This window comes from Chaetodon trifascialis, chromosome 4, assembly GCF_039877785.1.
Source record: "Chaetodon trifascialis isolate fChaTrf1 chromosome 4, fChaTrf1.hap1, whole genome shotgun sequence".
NCBI classification, from domain to species: Eukaryota; Metazoa; Chordata; class Actinopteri; order Chaetodontiformes; family Chaetodontidae; genus Chaetodon; species Chaetodon trifascialis.
In genome coordinates this window covers 18,220,034-18,238,668 of record NC_092059.1, presented here as the reverse complement: position 1 = coordinate 18,238,668, position 18,635 = coordinate 18,220,034, and the positions used below count along the sequence as shown (strand labels likewise).

Below are 18,635 nucleotides of genomic sequence, written 5' to 3'. Positions count from 1 at the left end.
TCTTTCTCTCTTTTCTTTTTTGCACTTCCCTTCCTAACAGTTTAGAGTTTACTACCATATCATACTCGTGCATACACAGGGCATCACGCATCATTCCGGTTCAACCTCTTGGTGCTCCTGTTAGTCTTTTCCCTATTTTTCCCTCTTTGTCACTCCACTTCTTTCTCCACCCTCATATCTCTCTTTATGCCCATCTTTCTTTCTTATTTCATCGCAGCCTCCCTCCATCCCTTCTGCCCCCTTGTATCTCTTGCTCCCAGCCGGTTCATCAACCTTCCCATTTCCAAACACCTCATCTCATATTTCCCCTCAAAAGACGATGTTGCAGGAAATTGCAAATTACACATAAACCACATTTTTTTCTGCCAGCCTGATTGCGGCATAATATCCAGAGAGAAATAAAGGAAATATTGAATTATGAATAGATTCTACTGCAAGGGCCTTCTCTCAGCTGTGAACTGAAGTTGATGTTAACTCTCTATGGCCATTCCACACATTTTAATAGGGAGCCTTTGATCTTCCTGCTGCATACTTCATGGAGTTGATCATATAACATGCTGTTTTTCATTTATGCCAAGGCCACAGTAGGTGCGATTTGATCCGAAAAGGAAATATCTATGCTTTGATATGAACATATACATTGCTTTGTATAATCGATTTGTGATATTTATTGCATTCCAGGACTTGCGTTGTGAAAAATGTTGTAATGTACTTTTCTCCTCTACATGAGTAATTTTCTTGTGACTTCCTGCATTTCCTCGTAGGCCTTTTTTATGAGCTCGTTGCATTTGGAATATGTAGGCGTGAAGAGAGCAGTTGCTGTAGCAAAGAAAGAGTTTCCCCACATGAGAAAAACTGAGTCACAGACTTTATTTAAAACATATTATGTCATTATGCTGCAGTGCGTTATGGACTAATTAATCTTTGCTTATTCAGTGATGGCTTATGTGTTGTTACAGTTTGGAGCAAAACAAGGAGCCTCTTGTTCTGTTGGACTGACACCAATACTTGATGTTTTCAGCTCGTGTTTTAGATATTCAGGAACTTCAGGGACTATTTCCTTTTATGTGTAGCAGAGCAGCCAATGTCGCAACTTATTGTTATGTCATCTGTTTTGGCAAATTAGACATGGGAATAAGGCAAACAGGGTTTCCCCCAGAAAAGTTCTGAGGCCCAGTGACAAATATCTTTGACCATCTACCCCCCCCCCCCCCCCCGCTATCATAACCCCCACCATCACCATCCACAGCCTGGATGAGTAACTATTATAAATGAGTAAATTAGTATAATATTGTTACATCAAAAAAAAGTATACAATATTAATACATTTATTATGTGACGTTAATTTAGTGGTTCTAATTTCATATAATAGATTACCAAATAATATACGACTAGTATGATATGAAGTACACAACCAAATGTTTTGCGAGTGTAGTTCATTATAGTTTTAAAGCTTTACTAACACTTGAACTGGGATTACTGGGGTCAGTGGGCTGCTCTCGACAGTCCACTGTCTTTTCCACCATCCATTTGGGATTCCACTCGGTGACTCCAGTGGCGTTGTTGAGGACGAGGTGCTCGCCGGCTCCTTGCCATTCTCCATAAATGTCACAGTTATTTTTATTACTGTTTAGCTAGCTAACTAAGGTTGCCAGGTTATGTTAGCTTGTGATAGTTGGAAGTGTCAAGTGTTGAATGTCACTCTATGCATAATGAAACAAACAAACAAAATCATAAAATAGGCCACATTTAAAAAAAAAAAATGTTCTAATGCTTAAATGTGGTGGGGGTCAGTCTTCAAAATGTACCAATCATTCTACCTGAAACCATGTTTCTCACAGTTTTGAATAGTTTCCAGGCTGATGTTTCTGTTTCTTTTATAGAAATGTTATTCAAATGTTCCATCTTTGTGCTTATTTAGTTTTAAACAGTGAAGTTTTTTTGAGATGCCATGACTTAAGGCTAAACTTGACTTATTTTCTGTTCACGTAGTCCTGTACATCCATCTCTGCTCAAAAGCTCAGTGTGTCATCAGCCAGACAGGGAGGGAGGGAGGGAGGGACAGACAAAGAGGGAGAGAAGGCGAGAGGCGGAGAGTCTCTCGAGGCTTCAGCCTCGGCAACACTGAGTGTTGCTCTGACACTGTGCTCCATCAGGACAGGCCGCCTGACATGCTGTGATTGGTGGCCACAGCTCTGGACCAGCCTTGGCTGGGGGAGACAGGAAGGGGGCTCTTTGGAGGAGAGGTCGATTGAGTGTGTGTGGTAGCAGTGGTCTGAGGGATGGAGGTAAAGGAGTGGACATGATTGGTGGCTTCAGCCTTGAGGGAGCTGAGTGTTGACCATGAGGAGAGGAGGAGATAGTGGGCAAGAGTGGTGGTGGAGGTCAGGATGGGTGTGCAGAGGTACTGTAGCAGGGGGCCAGAGATACTAACTTGAAGCAATGACGTGGCCCTCAATTGAGACCTTGTACAGCACCCAAAGGAGTGAGCGATATAGAAAAATAACATGTAGGAGAAGAGGTAGACACAAGAAAAAAGGAGGTGGAGAAATGGAAGTAGATGAGTTTAAAAGGAGATTTATGTCAAAGAGGCTAACGGAGAAAGTTGGAGGGAGGTGAAGAAGTCATGAGATTGGGTTTGGAGGGATAGGGAGGTAGAGAGATGAAGGCAAGGTGAGAGGCGTGTGGAATGACAAAATGAGAAAGAAATCCAGAAAAGATGAAGGACAGTGAAAAGCAGAGAGAGTGAGTTAGTTCAGTAGCGTGCAAGTTTTAGGAATGCAATGCTGTGTTTGCAGAAATCCAGAAGTGGTATGTTTTTTATGTAAACTGTACATTTTGTGGCCTCAGGGTCTACAAACCCAGCACAGAATATTTTCATTTCTCCAATGGTAAGGTTGTTTCCACAGTCACTGAAAAATGGACGAGTTTAGATATGAAACACCACCAATAAATGATATAGTAGGTGATGACGGAGTAATGCACTATATGATAAAGGTTGTGTAGACTGAGTGTGGTTGACAGAGGAATGCGCTGGATATTTGACAACAGGAGATGACACCAGAGAGAAAAGTACAGCACCTTTGTCAGACCAGAGTCTTTCACAAGGACAAAGCCACCGTCCCCACCCATCCTCCGAAAAGACAGCAGACAGAAGATGTTTTGTGGCGAGCTGTTGAGAATGAGCCTATTTTGTCAGCTCTTTGGGTACAGCTACAGCCGGTTTTGTGAAGCTGTAACATCAAGGCACAACGTGTGGGAAACTGAGAAATGAAAAAGATGGAAATTCATACCCCGCTTGTGTTTGTGTGTGTGGAGAGGAATAGGCCTAAGTGTGTGCGTGCGTGAATTTGCGCACATGTATGTGTGTGATGTCTCTGTGTGTCACAGGGTCTCGTCTTTCCCCTTCACTGCACCCTGACAGCAGTGTCAAACAAGGCCTCATATGATCTGTGTATGTCTTTGAGAATGTGTGTGTGTGTGTGTCTGGGTTGATAGTGTTTTTATTCTTCTTTCTAACCCCTTTCACCTCAGATCCCCCGGGTGTTCCAGGGTCTTGCCTAATGGACAGTCTCGCCCTACTAAGCTGGCCTTTGGCTCGGGCGCTGAGCTGGATGCCTAACTAGGGCCCTTTTGTTGCTCATGGGTCCTGATTGCGCTGACCTCTGGGCGGGCTTCCTGGGAGAAGCAGGGCGGTGGAGAGGGAAGCGGAGAGCAGGGGAAGTGTTTTTACGCCCCGCTGCTCACACCTCTCCAGCATCACCAGTGACTGGTGAACAGAAAGCGGTGGTGTGTTTTGGCAGTGGAGTAAAGAGCTGTTGGCTGCTTGTGTTTCCCAAGCTGCAGGTGGACAGTAGTGGATTCAGCTACAGATGTATCCATCCTGCGAGTCTGATGAGCTGGCGGCACTTTAGCTGCACTGCCAGTCCGTTTCCAGGATGAACTGCTTCAAAAGCAATGTACTGTAAGCGGAGAGTGGACGTGTGCTGAAGTGGTTCCTACCTGCTCATTAGATACATGAAAAAGCTTTCCAAACGCAAACCTTTGACTGGCTCATGTAGCTGATCGAGAGGACCTTAGACGTTCAACATGCTGTGTCGTGTTCAAGTTTTACTGGTGTTAGTACAGTGCAGTGAAGTTGTGATGACACTACAGGTGAAAAGATTTCAAAAGATCATGAAAAGATGAATGTGGCTTTATTCAAAGCATTTCTTTTATATCAGAGATTTGAAGCACGCAACATGTAACTACTAAGACCTCGCCTTGAAACCGTTTGTGCCCACATGACTGCAGGAAGGGAACAGAGATTCGAGAATAGGGAACAGGGAAATTGTTAGTCATGTGGTAAAACATTGTTCCACCTTTTTTTGTTTCATAATACAATCTTGAATCCTGCATCTATTTGTTAGAGCTCCTTGTTGGGTTTAACATATACAAACTGGACTAGTGTAATGCTGCAGTAAATGTATGGTATATTGTGTTTCTGAGTGCTGCCAAACTCCCTCGATATTATGGCTGCACTCACAGAGAAGAGTGTGTTTGCACTTGGAAGCAGGTTGTCCCTGCCAACCAGGATACTCATATTTATGGTATCAGATGCCAGACTTACCCTAACCACATGCTGCTGTTGCCAACAGAGCTATCACACATTTAACAATGTGGCTTAATTGGCATGCATTTTTCCTGAACGACACTCCCCGATACATGGCACAACCGGCAACCACCAGCCCGAGACCGAGATAGAAGCACTGGCAGAACAAATAGGGTGCTGTGTAAAGGATGGAGAGAGGAAGGGGAAGGGGAAGGAGGAAGAGAAAGGTGCAGCGATGACCTGACCCCCTCTGCTTGGTTCCATGTACATCTGTCAGTGAAACGTCCACAGCCAAATGTTTAGGAGCCAGTGTTGCACTGCTGGTCCCCCACTGAGCTTCAATGTATACATTCTTTGTGTGTGTGTGTGTGTGTGTGTGTGTGTGTGTGTGTGTGTGTGTGTGTGTGTGTGTGTGTGTGTGTGTGTGTGTGTGTGTGTGTGTGTGTGTGTGTGTGTGTGTGTGTGTGTGTGTGTGTGTGTGTGTGTGTGTGTGTGTGTGTGTGTGTGTGTGTGTGTGTGTGACGCCATGTGTTAGAGGCAGGCCCACATCAGGGTTCATACAGTCGAGCTAAGCCCAGTGGGAGCTGAGAGCTTAAAGAAGGAAATCCCCCCCCGGCTGCTTGGTACACACACACACACACACACACACACACACACACACACACACACACGTGCGCGCTCTCTCTCTATCCGTCTCCCTCTCCTCCTGGCACGTCATTAATGAAGCCCATGCTTGTATGTTTGGGGCATATGCAGCTCTCTTGGCCCAACACTACAAGTGTGTGTGTGTGTGTGTGTGTGTGTGTGTGTGTGTGTGTGTGTGTGTGTGTGTGTTAGGGAGTGAGACATCTTCCCCTATCACATGGTAATATATTCAGTAGAAGATCTCTGCAGAGGCATAATACTGCCGCTCTCCCCTGTCTGAGCCCATCTGTGATACGTAGAAAGGACATCAGCAGGACAGGTTATTAGCACTGGAATAATGCACACTGTTATTGTTGACGCCACATACTTATTCTCCAAGCAGTGTGCCCCCTCACCCCATAACATAAATACGTGCATTGTGCAAAAAGCAGGAAATAAATGAGTGCAATACAATGGATGGCATGTATACTACCCCACTGGAATGTTGTTATATTGGAGGTGACTCATTAACAGCTGATAGACGGGGAACGAGTTTATGGCTGGACAGTGGGGGGTTAAGGGGACGTTATCCCTCTTGTTAACACAAATGATTGAATTCGTTCTACATATGCATTATAGCCTAAAAAGAAAAAAATCTGAGCAACATTTTACCTACCCTTATTAAACTTGAGCAAGGACAACTCTGAGGGTAAATGCAATGGCTCCTTGGATGCTAATTTCCAGCGATGTTTCCATTCGAGATCGTGGTGTAAGGTGTTGAGGCCAGTAGGCAGACACGGCAGAGCCAAACTAAGGCCTATATTTTGTCCTTGGTTTAGGCATCTCTAATGTCCTTAAGGGCCTGCAAGTGCAGATTTGAAAATGACAAATATTTTCACCAAACAGGGTTTCTTCTTGCCTTAGAGGTGACACATACACATATGAATTATAAGAGCACATACTGTACACCTGTCAGGTGTTAGCAAGTGCTTGAAAAGGCCAGAAGATCAATCTGCCACCTTCAACACCTCCTGGAGAAGAGCTCTGGTAACATGGGGCTGTTGTTAACCAAAATAACCTCCCTTAACACAGACACTCTGCAGCAGAGGGGTCACAGGGAACAGAAAGTTGTGGAGGGGATTAAAAAAGAAAACCCAGAATGACAAAACTCCCTCTTCCCCCATCTCCCTCTCCTATCAGCCCGGGCACAGTGAGCAAGAATGTGAAAATGTAACGCCCCCGTGTCAATTTGAAAGTGCACCTCATCGGCTCATGTGCCCCTCCACCTCTCTCTCCATCACCCCCCTCTGCACCTTCCCCCTCTCAAGCAGCTCTGTTGCTTTGGTCCGGCTTTGAAGGCCGTTCTTATTACTGGCACAGAGCGCAGGTCAGAATGGCAAGCCGGCAGCATACTATTAAAGCCTAATGAAAGAAATCTCTGCAGGGTCTGCGGTCTGCAGCGGCCAGAGGAGGCTGTGCCTCTGCCCATTGTTCTTCTGCTCCTCTCCTCACTATTCTGTAGGTTTTTTTTATTCCTACAGAATGGTGTCTCTATCTCTAAATCTGACTTCTCTGCGTCTCCCCCGTCACTGTCTTTGTCTCTGTCATTTCCTTTTTTCTTTCTCTTGTTTTCTCTCTTGCTCTGTATTTTTAAGTTTCACTCTACCTGCATCTGCATCAGATTATGTTTTCACTCCTATAAATTTGTTTGGCTGCCTCCAAAAAAAAATGAGCTAAGGGCTCACGTTAGTAAGACAAGGCTTCAGCGTTCCTTCTGATTACTGCTGCTATTACATTTTGTTAAATATGCTATTGTGGCAGACATTTTACCATGAAGCCTCTCCAATAAATGTATGTTCCCTTTCTTTTCCATGATATGGTCCCAGTTGACTGTCTTATAATCATCTATTCAGGAATCCCTCTCATATTAATTGATGAAAATGACTTTACCACAGCCCACCAGAGAACTGTCTTCATGCACGCCCCCTCGACAGGTAGGCCAGAGGTCAGGGGCACCTAGAAGTCCTGCTCAGGACACAGATATGCCCTGACATCCCACCCTCTAAAGATCCTGTCTGTGTCTCTGCAGGAGCTCTGCTTGGTTGTAAATTTCTCCCAAAAGTAGTCATCAGTGGAGAATTGACATGCAGCTTTGCCATTTCCTCCATGTACTCTGAAAACAAAGTTGCATTGTCATAGTGTGGCTTACAGTGGTGTGCAGTTCTTCACTCATGCAAGACTTTCCCATGACCACCATATCTGCATTTATTTCTTGGCCTTAGAAAATAATGGTATTGTTCAGGAAGATATAGTGTGCTGGTCAACATTATTGGAATAAGTTGCTCGTATAGATTGTTTGACACTTGTAAAGCATTTGGATTAATATGCTGTAGCCTATAACATGACAGTAGATTAATCTCTTGTGCCTTTTCCATATTTATTGGTTAAATTCTATTGATTTCACGAAGAGAAATATGATTTAGCCCCTTGTTTTGTTTGCCTCAGAGGAACGAAAACTGCTCATCATGTCAGAACTGATGCTACCTTTTCCTTAGGATCTACAATGTTCATGTTTTTTTATGTTTTCAAAGCTCTATTAAGCCATTAAATATCCAGAGTTCCCATTTTATTTCTTCTGTCTCACTCTTTTGGTTTTCTGTATTTCTCTCTGTCTAAATATCTTCGGCTCAGTGTGTCTCTCAGTGCCTTTCTCTCTGTCTTTCTTGTCATTATAGTATCACATCCAGTAACCTTTTGCTATCTGGTGCAGTTTGAAGATCACTGAAGAAACAGGAAGTTGTTCAGGAAGTTTGTTGTTTACAGTATATGAGATCACAGGCTCAGTCACTCCCTTTTCCATGTAAAAGCCCTGATAATAATCAGTTCATCAGTTATGTGGTGCCAAAAAACTGGAACTGAGTTTTAATCCACCAGTCTACCCAATCAAGGTTTCATACCATCATACATTTTCATTCTGCATTATTTATTTTTTCCCCACTCTCTCTCTAAAACCAAGGCTCAGCTGTCCTTGTGCCTTTACACATTGCAAATGAATGCATATCCATGCAAATTCTTAAAAAAGAAAGGCTGAGAATTTGAATATTTTGCTTAAAGCTGCACCCAGGTCGACCCTGCCATTCGGCATTTGAAAGCAGTGTGTCTGTTTGAATACTGAGGATCTCTCTTTGTCATGTTCGCCAGAGGGGCTGGGTGAGCGAACCAGCACCGGCAGGATGGGCAGAGATCGGCTGGGTAGCTGCACACAGACAGACTAATTGGGAAAAGGGGGGCGAGAAGGGGGACGAGGGGTGTTGGTAAGGGTGAGGAAAAGGTGGGGTATGCAGGAAGGGGGGAATCCAAGATGACGACAGGGGGTTTAGGAGGGAGGTGAAAGAGGACGCAGAGTGGGGGATGAAGGGAAGGACAGAGAAGGGAAGGAGGAGAGGAGGTGATGAAGAGGGCACGAGAGCGTGCGGGAGGAAGAGGTGAAGGAAGGGTGAGTGGAGACACTGTGGTTTCCAGCGCTGATGTGTTAGTAGCCCTGCTGACTGTGTCATTATACTGTTGAAGCGCTGGCTGGATAACCAGGGTCCCTGCCTGCTGCAAACCACTGTAGCCTTAAAACTCCATTATTCTGCATGTTTGACGCATGGAGGAGAGAGCTTCGCACTAACCGTCTCTCTTGCAAACATTCAAAGAGGAACTGGTCTCTCTCAGCTGTACCTCGAAGTCTGAAAGTATACTTCTGATTCCAACACAACAGGCACCAACTGCGGAGTACTCTGTATAGTCTGAACAAAAAAAAGTTAATCATATGTTAAATTATTAATGTATTTATGAAGTTAACTGGCCACTGCACAGCGATAGAATTGCAATATGGAGAAACCATCATTGGATCTTGATAATGATCAATATAATTAAGAGTTGTGAGCAGGAACCAAAGATTGTATGTTTGTGTATCAAAGCGTGTGACTGGCAATCATAAAACTAAACTATGTAATGTGGTGTTCAACTAATGTGTGGTGACTTAAAAATAAATAAATAAATAAAAAAAAAAAATCTTACCTCAAGGTCCACACATTTGCTTCCTTTCGGGATTTCAGGTCCCTCCCGTGGTCTTCCTCAGTGGATGGAGTTTGCTCAGTTTAGGGATTCAGAAGGGGAGGAGCAGCCTGGCTTTTCATGAGACCCAAAATTTTGATCAGTGGGCCATGTTGTGAGTTACCTGGCACACGTAACCTGACAGAATATTCATTTGGCCGAAGTTATGCATTTGTAACAGGTTGTGCTCTGTTTGCAGTCGTAAACATAAGGCTTCCTGATAGCAGTTACAATTTGATTTGATAGCAATTTATAATTATTGTAACTTTCTCTAACTAGATTTCCATGAGGAACCACCAACAGTTCACCAAATTTGAGCCTAAGACTCACCATTTTCAAATGAATGTGTAATGCTCTGGCCGTACACTTGTACTATTTTATGCTGTGACATTAATGATGCAGTACACAGACAGTGAGTTAAAACTATTTGGCAGGAGGGGGTTGTTACCTTGTAGAAAGAACAAAATCACTCAGAGCGGGTTTGAATCACCGGTTCTTTGATGACTTGCACACATTAGCTGCCCATGTGTGACACACCGCTCCAGAGCACAGCACAGTTAACAAGGAATCCTCGTGGAGATGTGCAAATGTGCAGCATACCATGCTGTTTTAGGTGTTTCAACGTGCTTTTACAACCTTCCCAGCTTTAATTGATTTCTGTTCATTTCCACTCCATCTGGTATAAAAACTCATCTTGCAAAAACTTAGCTTGAGTTAGGTAATCCATCACAGTGAACATCTTGTCTGCATTATTTTGAGCGATGTTATTTTTGTGTGGTAATGCAGCGCAGGCTTTTCAAATCAGTCTGCACTTACAATTGCATTACCAGGAAATAATAAATTAACTTTGACCAAAAATAAAAGCAGGCACAATGTGCGCTGTGATGGATTATACAGTAAAAAAAGACATCCAGAAATCTAAAACAGTACGCCACGCTTTGAAAACAGCTGACAGTAATGTAAAGTACATGTGAATTGTAGTAATGGGCTAACACATGCAAAAACACTGATATAGTCCTTTTAAAGTCTGCTTCTAATATGAGTATACCAGTGGTACATTTACAAATTTGCCTGCCACCAGCCTCCATTCCTCTTAAAACTACACCCTGTATAGAGGGCTCTGGGGGCCAGGCTGCACTGAACTGGGTTGAGTTACACCGGGTAGCTAGCTAGATTGATCTGGCTGCAGTAGCCAGGGGAATATAAAGCAGGGCAGGGGCTTAAAGTCTGAGTCCCCCCAGGGAGGAGTCCTTGCTGCATGGGGAGAGGGGCATGAACTGAGCTGCTTCTGTCTCCCTCCCTCCCTCCCTCCCTTTCCTCCTCCCTCCTTCTGCTGTTGTGTCCATCCATTGAATACCTTTTCCATCTCTCCCTCCTTCTGATATTCACATCTCTCTCTGTCTGCCCCATCTTTCTCTTTTTCTCATTTTCTTCTTTTATTGCCTCCTAGTTTGTTATTTTCAGCATTTTGTCCTTTCACTCCATCCTCATTCCTTCTCTCCTTGCATCCATTTGCAAGCATATGGGAAAATGAACATTGCTCATGAAGTTTACACCCAAAATGAAACACCATGGCTGATGCTGAGTTTAGCATTTAATCCGTTTATGAAAGACACTTTTTTTTTTTTAAACTGGTTAACATCATTCTGTCCACTTGGCTGTGATCTTAAAAGCTGGTTTTCCCCTTTTTACTAATGGTGACTGGCCAAGAGGGGACGTGCGTGCATTTAAGTGTTAGACACTATAGCCCAAAGAGTATGATCTCTCACGTGTCAGATCCCCCCAGTACCCACTGTATGCCTCAGCCCTATAGAACCTGACCCACTGCAAATACTACTAAAAGGGTAGAGCATGAATAAAAGTGAAGCTTAGGCCTATTTTTTAAGAGTAGAAAAGCAAGCTTGTCGCCCCTGTGCTGCAAAGTTTGTTGCTCCTGCCTGCTGTACTGTGCTATTCTGCAGGGGTACAGTGCAAAGCTGCACAGCGCTGCTGTGTGCTGTTGTAGCGTTGTGGTGCAGTGATAGCAGGATCGTCCGCTGGGGGAACCCAGAGTATTCTGTCTCACTGAGTGATACCCCTGTCTCCACGCACGATAAACAGGGCACACACACACACACACACACACACACACACACACACACACACACACACACACACACACACACACACACACACACACACACTCACTCCTGTCTGGCAAGCCTAGCCCAGCCTAGCAGCAGATTCCTGCCCACCCCTCCACCCCCCTCGCAAAGCTGCAAATATATTAGCTGCCTCTTTTTCTTTTGTCTTGGGAAAATGGCAAGCAGGGGGAGTGTGTGCCTGTGTGTGTGCGTGTGTTCGTGCATGTGCGGTGGTACTGGTGGGGGGTTTACTGTACTGAGAAACTGTGGAAGAACACCCCCTTTTGTGCCATTGCTGTTTAGATATCCCTGCGGTGTAGGGCCCAGTCATGGAGGGAGGGGAATGGAAAGAGATGCGAGGAGGAGTTGTCAGTGAAATAGGTATGGTTTAGGAAACGGAAAACAGACTGACAGATGAGGAACTGAAAGATTATGAGTTGCATATCTCATACAAGCAGTCTGTCTGGTTAAAACTGAAAGGGAAGGGGTGCTGGAACAGGAGCACTGTTGAGCACATTATAAAGGGTCGATTTATCCAAAAAATACCAAAACATATTTTCTCACTTCCTCATAGCGGTGTGTAGCCACTCAGATACTTCTGGTTGGTTGTTTAGGCACTATTTTGAGATATATGTACTGTATTTTTGATGTTTTTTAGATATTGGTCTCATCTCTTTGCATATAGAGCTTTCAAAGTCTGTAGGTTATCAAGAGTAATGGAGACCCTGATTCCAAAAAGATGCACTGCAAATATTTATTTATTTTTTTTTCCAATCCTGTGAGCACTACAAATTAAATTCTGCTCGGCTCTGTTGTATCGGCTGGAGGCAGAAATCTCAGACAGGGTTATGTCAAAACCTCGACTACAAGTTTCAGCCAAAGTATTTCTAGCAGTGGTGCTGTATCACACTCTACACCAGGCAGGGTATGTTATGAGGTGTTTTTCCTCTTCAGTGGTTTCCCTTCAAAGTTTGTATTGATTTTATATATATACAAACAACATTATATCCAGTGATTAGATAACCGGGCTCCATGCCATTGTTAGGAAAGAAGAGCGCTTGTCATATTGATGTCTGGCTGTTCATTGGTTAGCCTTGTTGACGGGCAGCTCATCTGTAATTGTTTTGATAAACATTTAATTGACATTTTTCAAGCAAATGTGCTAAACATTTTCTGGTTTCCCAAAAGTGAGAATTTACATTTTTACCTGCTTTATAACATCGTAAACCGAATATCTTTATATATATGTATCTATATATTTTAAGACATCACTTTGGGCTCTGAGGGATTTGACTTTTTCACAATTTCTTGACATTTTGTAAACTGAAAAACAAATTTATTACTCAAAAGATTATTTAAGTTGCAGCCCTTAAACATGTTGCTATGAATTGGTAGATAAAGATGAAGATAGATCTTGAGTGATTTCAGAAACAAAAACAGCCATTTTACAGATGAAAAATGTCTATAGACTGTATGGCGTCAGCATACCTGAGCCATGCAGACTGATATGTATATCTGATTCTTAGGATGTATATATAGAACATGTCTGCTGTTTCACATTATACACACATACAAACACGCCACTTCCCACTGGTCCTGCATGAGATTAGAGTCTCTGCATCCCCTAGACTGTCACTCAAACACAGACAACTCTCAAATCTGGCAAGTCAAATGTTTTTATTTGCAGGGAAAGCGAGTGCCTGCGTATGTGTGTGCGTGCATGTGTGTGTATGTGCGTATGTGTGTGTCTGTTTGGGTTTGTGTGCCATATGTAGTGCGCCAGGGAGGGCTCTCTGGAACATATTGGTGTGCGTACATAGTGGTTAATAATAGTAGCAAACGCATACAGCGATGGCAGCTCTGATGTGTGTGACAGTTTTACAGCTGCACACGCCAAGACACTGTCACACACATGTACACGCACGCACACACACACTCCCGTAGCAGAGACAGAGACCTCCTCTGCCACCAAGCCCTCCGTCTTTGTCGAGTTCTCAAATTTATCACAGATCCTGATAAGTAAAAACAACCGCTTCCCACCACCCCGCCTCCCCGCCCCTCCCCTCCTCTCCCCTCCCATTTGCTCCATATGTGGGCACATGCACACACACACACAAACACACAAACATATAGCCAAGTCAAACTCAGCCACCCACCCACACACACACAAACACATACAAATGTACATGCTTAACCACCCTCTCACATTGAACACACAAAGTCCTTGAAGCAGGCAGGCACTCACATACGTCATACACTCAAATGCACAAATACTCATGATACATACACACACACACACACACACACACACACACACACACACACACACACACACACACACACACACACACACACACACATCCTCATCCCCCCTTCTGTCATAGCTCATTGTTGCCGTTGCTTGCTTGTCTGTGGCTATGGTTGTGTTTTGCTGGGGTGGCAGCTTTAAGTTTTGATGGGGCAGGAGGGGAAGGGGGGGGATCAGTGACTGCTCCCCACGGCGAGGTCTTAGCAACAGTAGGCAGCAGCAACAGAAGACACCCAACCTGTCATCCAGATCAGTCTCTGGGGGAGGAGGAGGGAGAGACAGGAGAGACTGAGAGATAGTGGAGCAGCAGCATCACTCTCAGCTCGGACATCTCCAATCAGAAAGAGGAGACAGACCTTGGGCTCAGAGGCCGAGCTTGGCAGGCAAACCAAGAGAAAGAGAGAGACAGCGAGAGAGGCCAGAGCAGACCGCCACCCAGTCCCCAGGATTAGTCTGTGAGGTTGGCAGAGCCTGGCCACAACTGAGAGAGAGGTAGCTGAAAGACAGACGGCAAAAAGGACCTGGTGCCTGGCGCCGACCGCGGGCCAGGTTAGCAGCCAGAGAGACGAGGAGACAGAGCGACAGACAGAGCGGGGACCTGGTGCTCTGTGGCTGTGTGGCTGGTCTGGAGTGGCTCACCCATATGGTGCTCCGCTCTGTTCCTGCTCCCTGTCTAAATCCATATGCTGCTGGTGGAAAGGTGCCCCCGCTCCGCTCCCCTCCCACCTTGCTTCAAGTGCATGCAGACCCTCACCCTCCCCACACTCCCCCAACCCACAAGGGAGGTGTTGGGAGGTAAAGCCCTGAAGGCTTGTACCCCCCTCCTACCTCTTAACCCCTCAGAGCTGCTTAGCCCATTGTCACTACAATCTGCCACCATAGCCTTGGTGTTGTGTGTCCCCTCTCTCTCCCTCTCGCTCTTTCTTTCTTTCTTTCTTTCTTGCTCTCTCTTCCTTCATCTTTCCATCTCCCTTTGGCACCTGATAATCGATGAACTTATTAACTGCTAATTATTCAAGCTGTGGATCGAGGATCCCTCCCCATCCCTGGAAAAAAAAAGGATCCTTTCCACTTTGTTCTGCCAAATGAGGTGGTTTACATTGCCCATTCATTTGGATTAAGTGCATTTAGGCTGCAGTGTTTGGGATGTGAAGACTTTGTCAGATTTCTATCAGCAGCATTTAACATTAATCCCCATTTTGTTCAACCAGTTGATGGCACCCACTTAGTGGAAGCCCAAGAGACTTTTATATTGAAGTACACAGTTCTTATTTGTTTTCCCTGTGATGTGTGTTTCTCTAAAAAGGTGTGTGTGTCTCTGTTCTGGTTTCTCAGGAGGTCCTTCAGACGATACCAAAGTTCTGCTTTCCCTTTGACGTGGAAAGGTACGATTCCTCTCTGCTTCCCAGCTCACTTTCACCCTCTTGACATAACACATGCACAGACTCTCTCACACATGCACACACACTCGCCTGTATGTGCACCTAGCTCTCCTCCCACCTCCACAGACACATGCATTTGAAAAAGGAAATGAGATGATGTGTACTTTGCGCATCACACAGTTGTGTTACGGTGAAATTACCGTCATTCCTCAGTACAGTCACATGATGATTTACTAACTGTCAGAGCGTAATGATGAGTGTATTTGCAGGTTTTATTGCACGTAGGCTCTGCGGTCTTTCCTGCAAACAAGCTGTTCTGACTGTACCTGCAAAGAACGCAGCTGTTAGCAAAATATCCCCAAAAATGTAAATGTTGTGATGGTGAGGCCACACGATAATGATGATGATAATGATAACAACACCCTCCATTAAGGACGCTGCTGATGAGGTCATCAGTGACGTGCCCACTTGACGTGTCTTGCACAGTAACATGTTTATGAGTGCATGTGTGTGAAAGAGTCTAAGTCTTTTTCTTCTACATAACATACTGTAGGTCCGATCAGGCCAGCAGCTCTCTGAAAAGCACTGACCTCTTATTTTCAGCATGGAAAATGACATGTTAAAATTCCCATTGTAAAGATGGGGGGGGATATACAGGCTTTTACTGAAGCTGAGCTGCTGCCATCTAGTGGTGTAAGGATGTACAGCCTTTCTCTGAAATTTACCTTGGGGTTAGAAAAGCTTTTTACAGCCTTTCAAGCAGTCATAGCAGAAATATGTGACATCAGATTTGGACCTTGACTGGAGATTTAGCTCATGGTGAGGTTTTATCTGACAATTAGTCTGTTTGTGATGCAGCTAGACCAGATTGTGTTTTGTTATCTTGTGTTTTGAATTTACAGGATTTCATAGATTTACTGCACCCCATTGCATTCAGTTGATTGTTAAGTCATTATGTGATATTGGCCATTTGTGAGTGTGTGTGTACCTTGTGTCCGGCCCCAGGGTTTCCCACAATCAGGTGGGGCAAAATTTCACCTTTGTGCTGACGGACATTGACAGCAAACAGAGATTTGGCTTCTGTCGACTCACTCAAGGCTGCCGGGTCTGCATATGTCTGCTCAGGTAACACCGCACACACATGCACACACTGATGCATACACACACAGTTCACTAAATCCTCATATGCTTTTTTGTTAATACTCCAAAGTCCTTATATTGCTTATGTATTCTTCATTTAAAATCATGTTGTCCTAATGAATTGAATCTCACTGCAGTCTTTAACACCGGCTTTAGGATTTTTAAAAGAATAAACATATCCAACCTCGTGCCAAGTGGATGCGCTAAAAGTTATGCTGCCCTTCATAAATCCAGACATAAAAATCAGCCTTTCACATTTTCCTCTCTGAATCAGAATCAAGAGAATGTGTGGAAAAAGACTTCTTCAAACACCACTGTCTTTATTTACTCGCTCAAATAAGCAGGATTTGGTCTGTTCTGCCCCTTTTCAAATAATCTATGGATCAGTCTCAGAACTGTTTTTTTTGTTTTTTTTTAATTAATATATCTGCATTTATTTCTCAAGTATGATGAGAAAAATTAATTTACCAGATCTTAGAAGTGAACACAGATTTTTGAGACAGCATTTCCATTCATTCTCACACTTCACACTGAGCTGCACTATGCCAGAATAACAAATTTATATTCTCATCTGCCCACACAAATATGTTAGTGATGTGCCTATAATTATCCAAAAGTTTAGCGGTTTTTGATATTTCATAGGTGGATTTATCCTATCACTGCGTACATAAATGAGGACACCAAACCCAGGAAAATTGCATTTTCTTCGCATAATTACTCTCCAACAAAGGCTATTATCATTTAATTCCCATGTAATTGCATGTTGACACAATGTTTTTACAGATGTAATTACCTTACCATTACAAAGAAGGAGCACTTCACTGCTAATCTCAGTGGACAGACTTATGCACTTTAGAATAAACTGTGGAAAATATACAAAATAAATCCACTTTTAATTAATGTGTTAAGCAGTTTAACAAACAACAAACTGGAAAAGGAGCACAAAGCCTTTTCTTTTTCTCTGTTGGTGTAAAGCAGCACTCCTGTAAGTGCTGCTCTCGCCACTGTACGTGTGTGTGTGTGTGTACATGCGCGTGTGTGTGTGCGTGCTGGGTGTGTGTGTGTGCGTGCTGGGTGTGTGTGTGTGGCTGGTGATGGACAGTCGTGGGTTTGTCGCTGCCCTGATGAGCTGCTGTGAAGAACAGTGTCCCTCCTCCCCCCACCACCCACCCTTCCCGGCCAACTTCCGTGGCCTTTGTTTTTTTTCTCTCTCTCTCTCTCTCTCTCTCTCTCTCTCTCTCTCTCTCTCTCTCTCTCTCTCTCTCTCTCTCTCTCTCTCTCTCTCTCTCTCTCTCTCCTTTTTCTCCTCGTTATTCGGCTACTGCCACAGTGCGACAGCAAAGACGCTTGGCCCATAATTATGCATGAAGCTTCACTGCCAATTAGCAGAGGTTCCCCTGTCCCTCTCGCTGAGTTAGACATGCTAATTCATTTGACATATGATGTATAAAATTCATTATGCATTCTGAGTACTTTGCATGGCTTGCTTCATTTGTAATAAAATAACGTATAGAAAGTTTTTTTTTTGTTAATTTGAAATTGTTTGTGCGCTCCCCAGTTATGTTTTTCTCTCTTTCTTTTTTTGTCCTGATCTTTTTCCTTTTCTTATCAGAAGGAGCCCCACTGTGGTGGGAGCAGATAACCAAAATATTTTTAAGCATCAAAAACACCTTGGGTGTGCCATCGGAGAAATGTGTAAATTAAGTTCCTGCATTCAAAGTTCTTGGTCAAGCATTTATTTTATTTTTTAGCATTTTTTAAATTGTTTCATTCACCATAATAGTCATTTGAGACAGTATTAAGGAAATGACAGCAGATTTCTTTTGTTAAAAATGATCACCAAAAAAATCCAGATAATCTCAGTTGTTAATCTTGAAGTATTATCGTGTAAAATGTGCCTGGTTAAACTCATGAGATTATTTTCATTTAATGTAGAATTTCCACTGGATAGAAAATAAAAGTAGCTAAAACAGTTTGCATTGTTGAAATACTGGGACTGTAAAATTGTCACCTCCGCTTACAGGAGGAAGTGCCTTAATGAGCAGGACAGTTTTATGTGGACAGACCTTTGTAGTCTCATTGCTGAAGCCGTGGCCGAAAGGGCTGCGCAAGCCTTGAGAGGAACAAAAAAAAGAAAAAAGAAACAACACAAAACATGAAGGACCACTTGTTCTATTTTCTGCTGTTATTCCCTGTCTTCTCTCATTCGTTGTCTCTCACATTTGAAGGATTTTCGATTGAACGTGTGAGTAAATCGGAGATAAAAAATGTGGCTTTCCTCAGTTTTATTTAATGGCTGAGGCTTTAGGATACGTTTTAGGGACTGTGTTGCTCCAGTTAGTGGTCACTTAGTGGGCCGCCGGAGG

The 18,635-nt window shown here is 43.8% G+C and overlaps 1 protein-coding gene across 4 annotated transcripts in view; it reads left to right on the top strand.

Annotated features, from left to right (window-relative positions):
* dennd1b (DENN/MADD domain containing 1B) overlaps window positions 1–18,635 on the top strand; it is a 103,925-nt gene that overhangs the window by 24,757 nt on the left and 60,533 nt on the right. For all 4 annotated transcript variants that reach the window (XM_070960247.1, XM_070960246.1, XM_070960245.1 and 1 more), the window contains exons 4-5: window positions 15,083–15,132; window positions 16,135–16,254. In XM_070960247.1, the coding sequence (XP_070816348.1) occupies window positions 15,083–15,132; window positions 16,135–16,254 (170 nt within the window). The remainder of the gene's footprint in view (window positions 1–15,082; window positions 15,133–16,134; window positions 16,255–18,635) is intronic.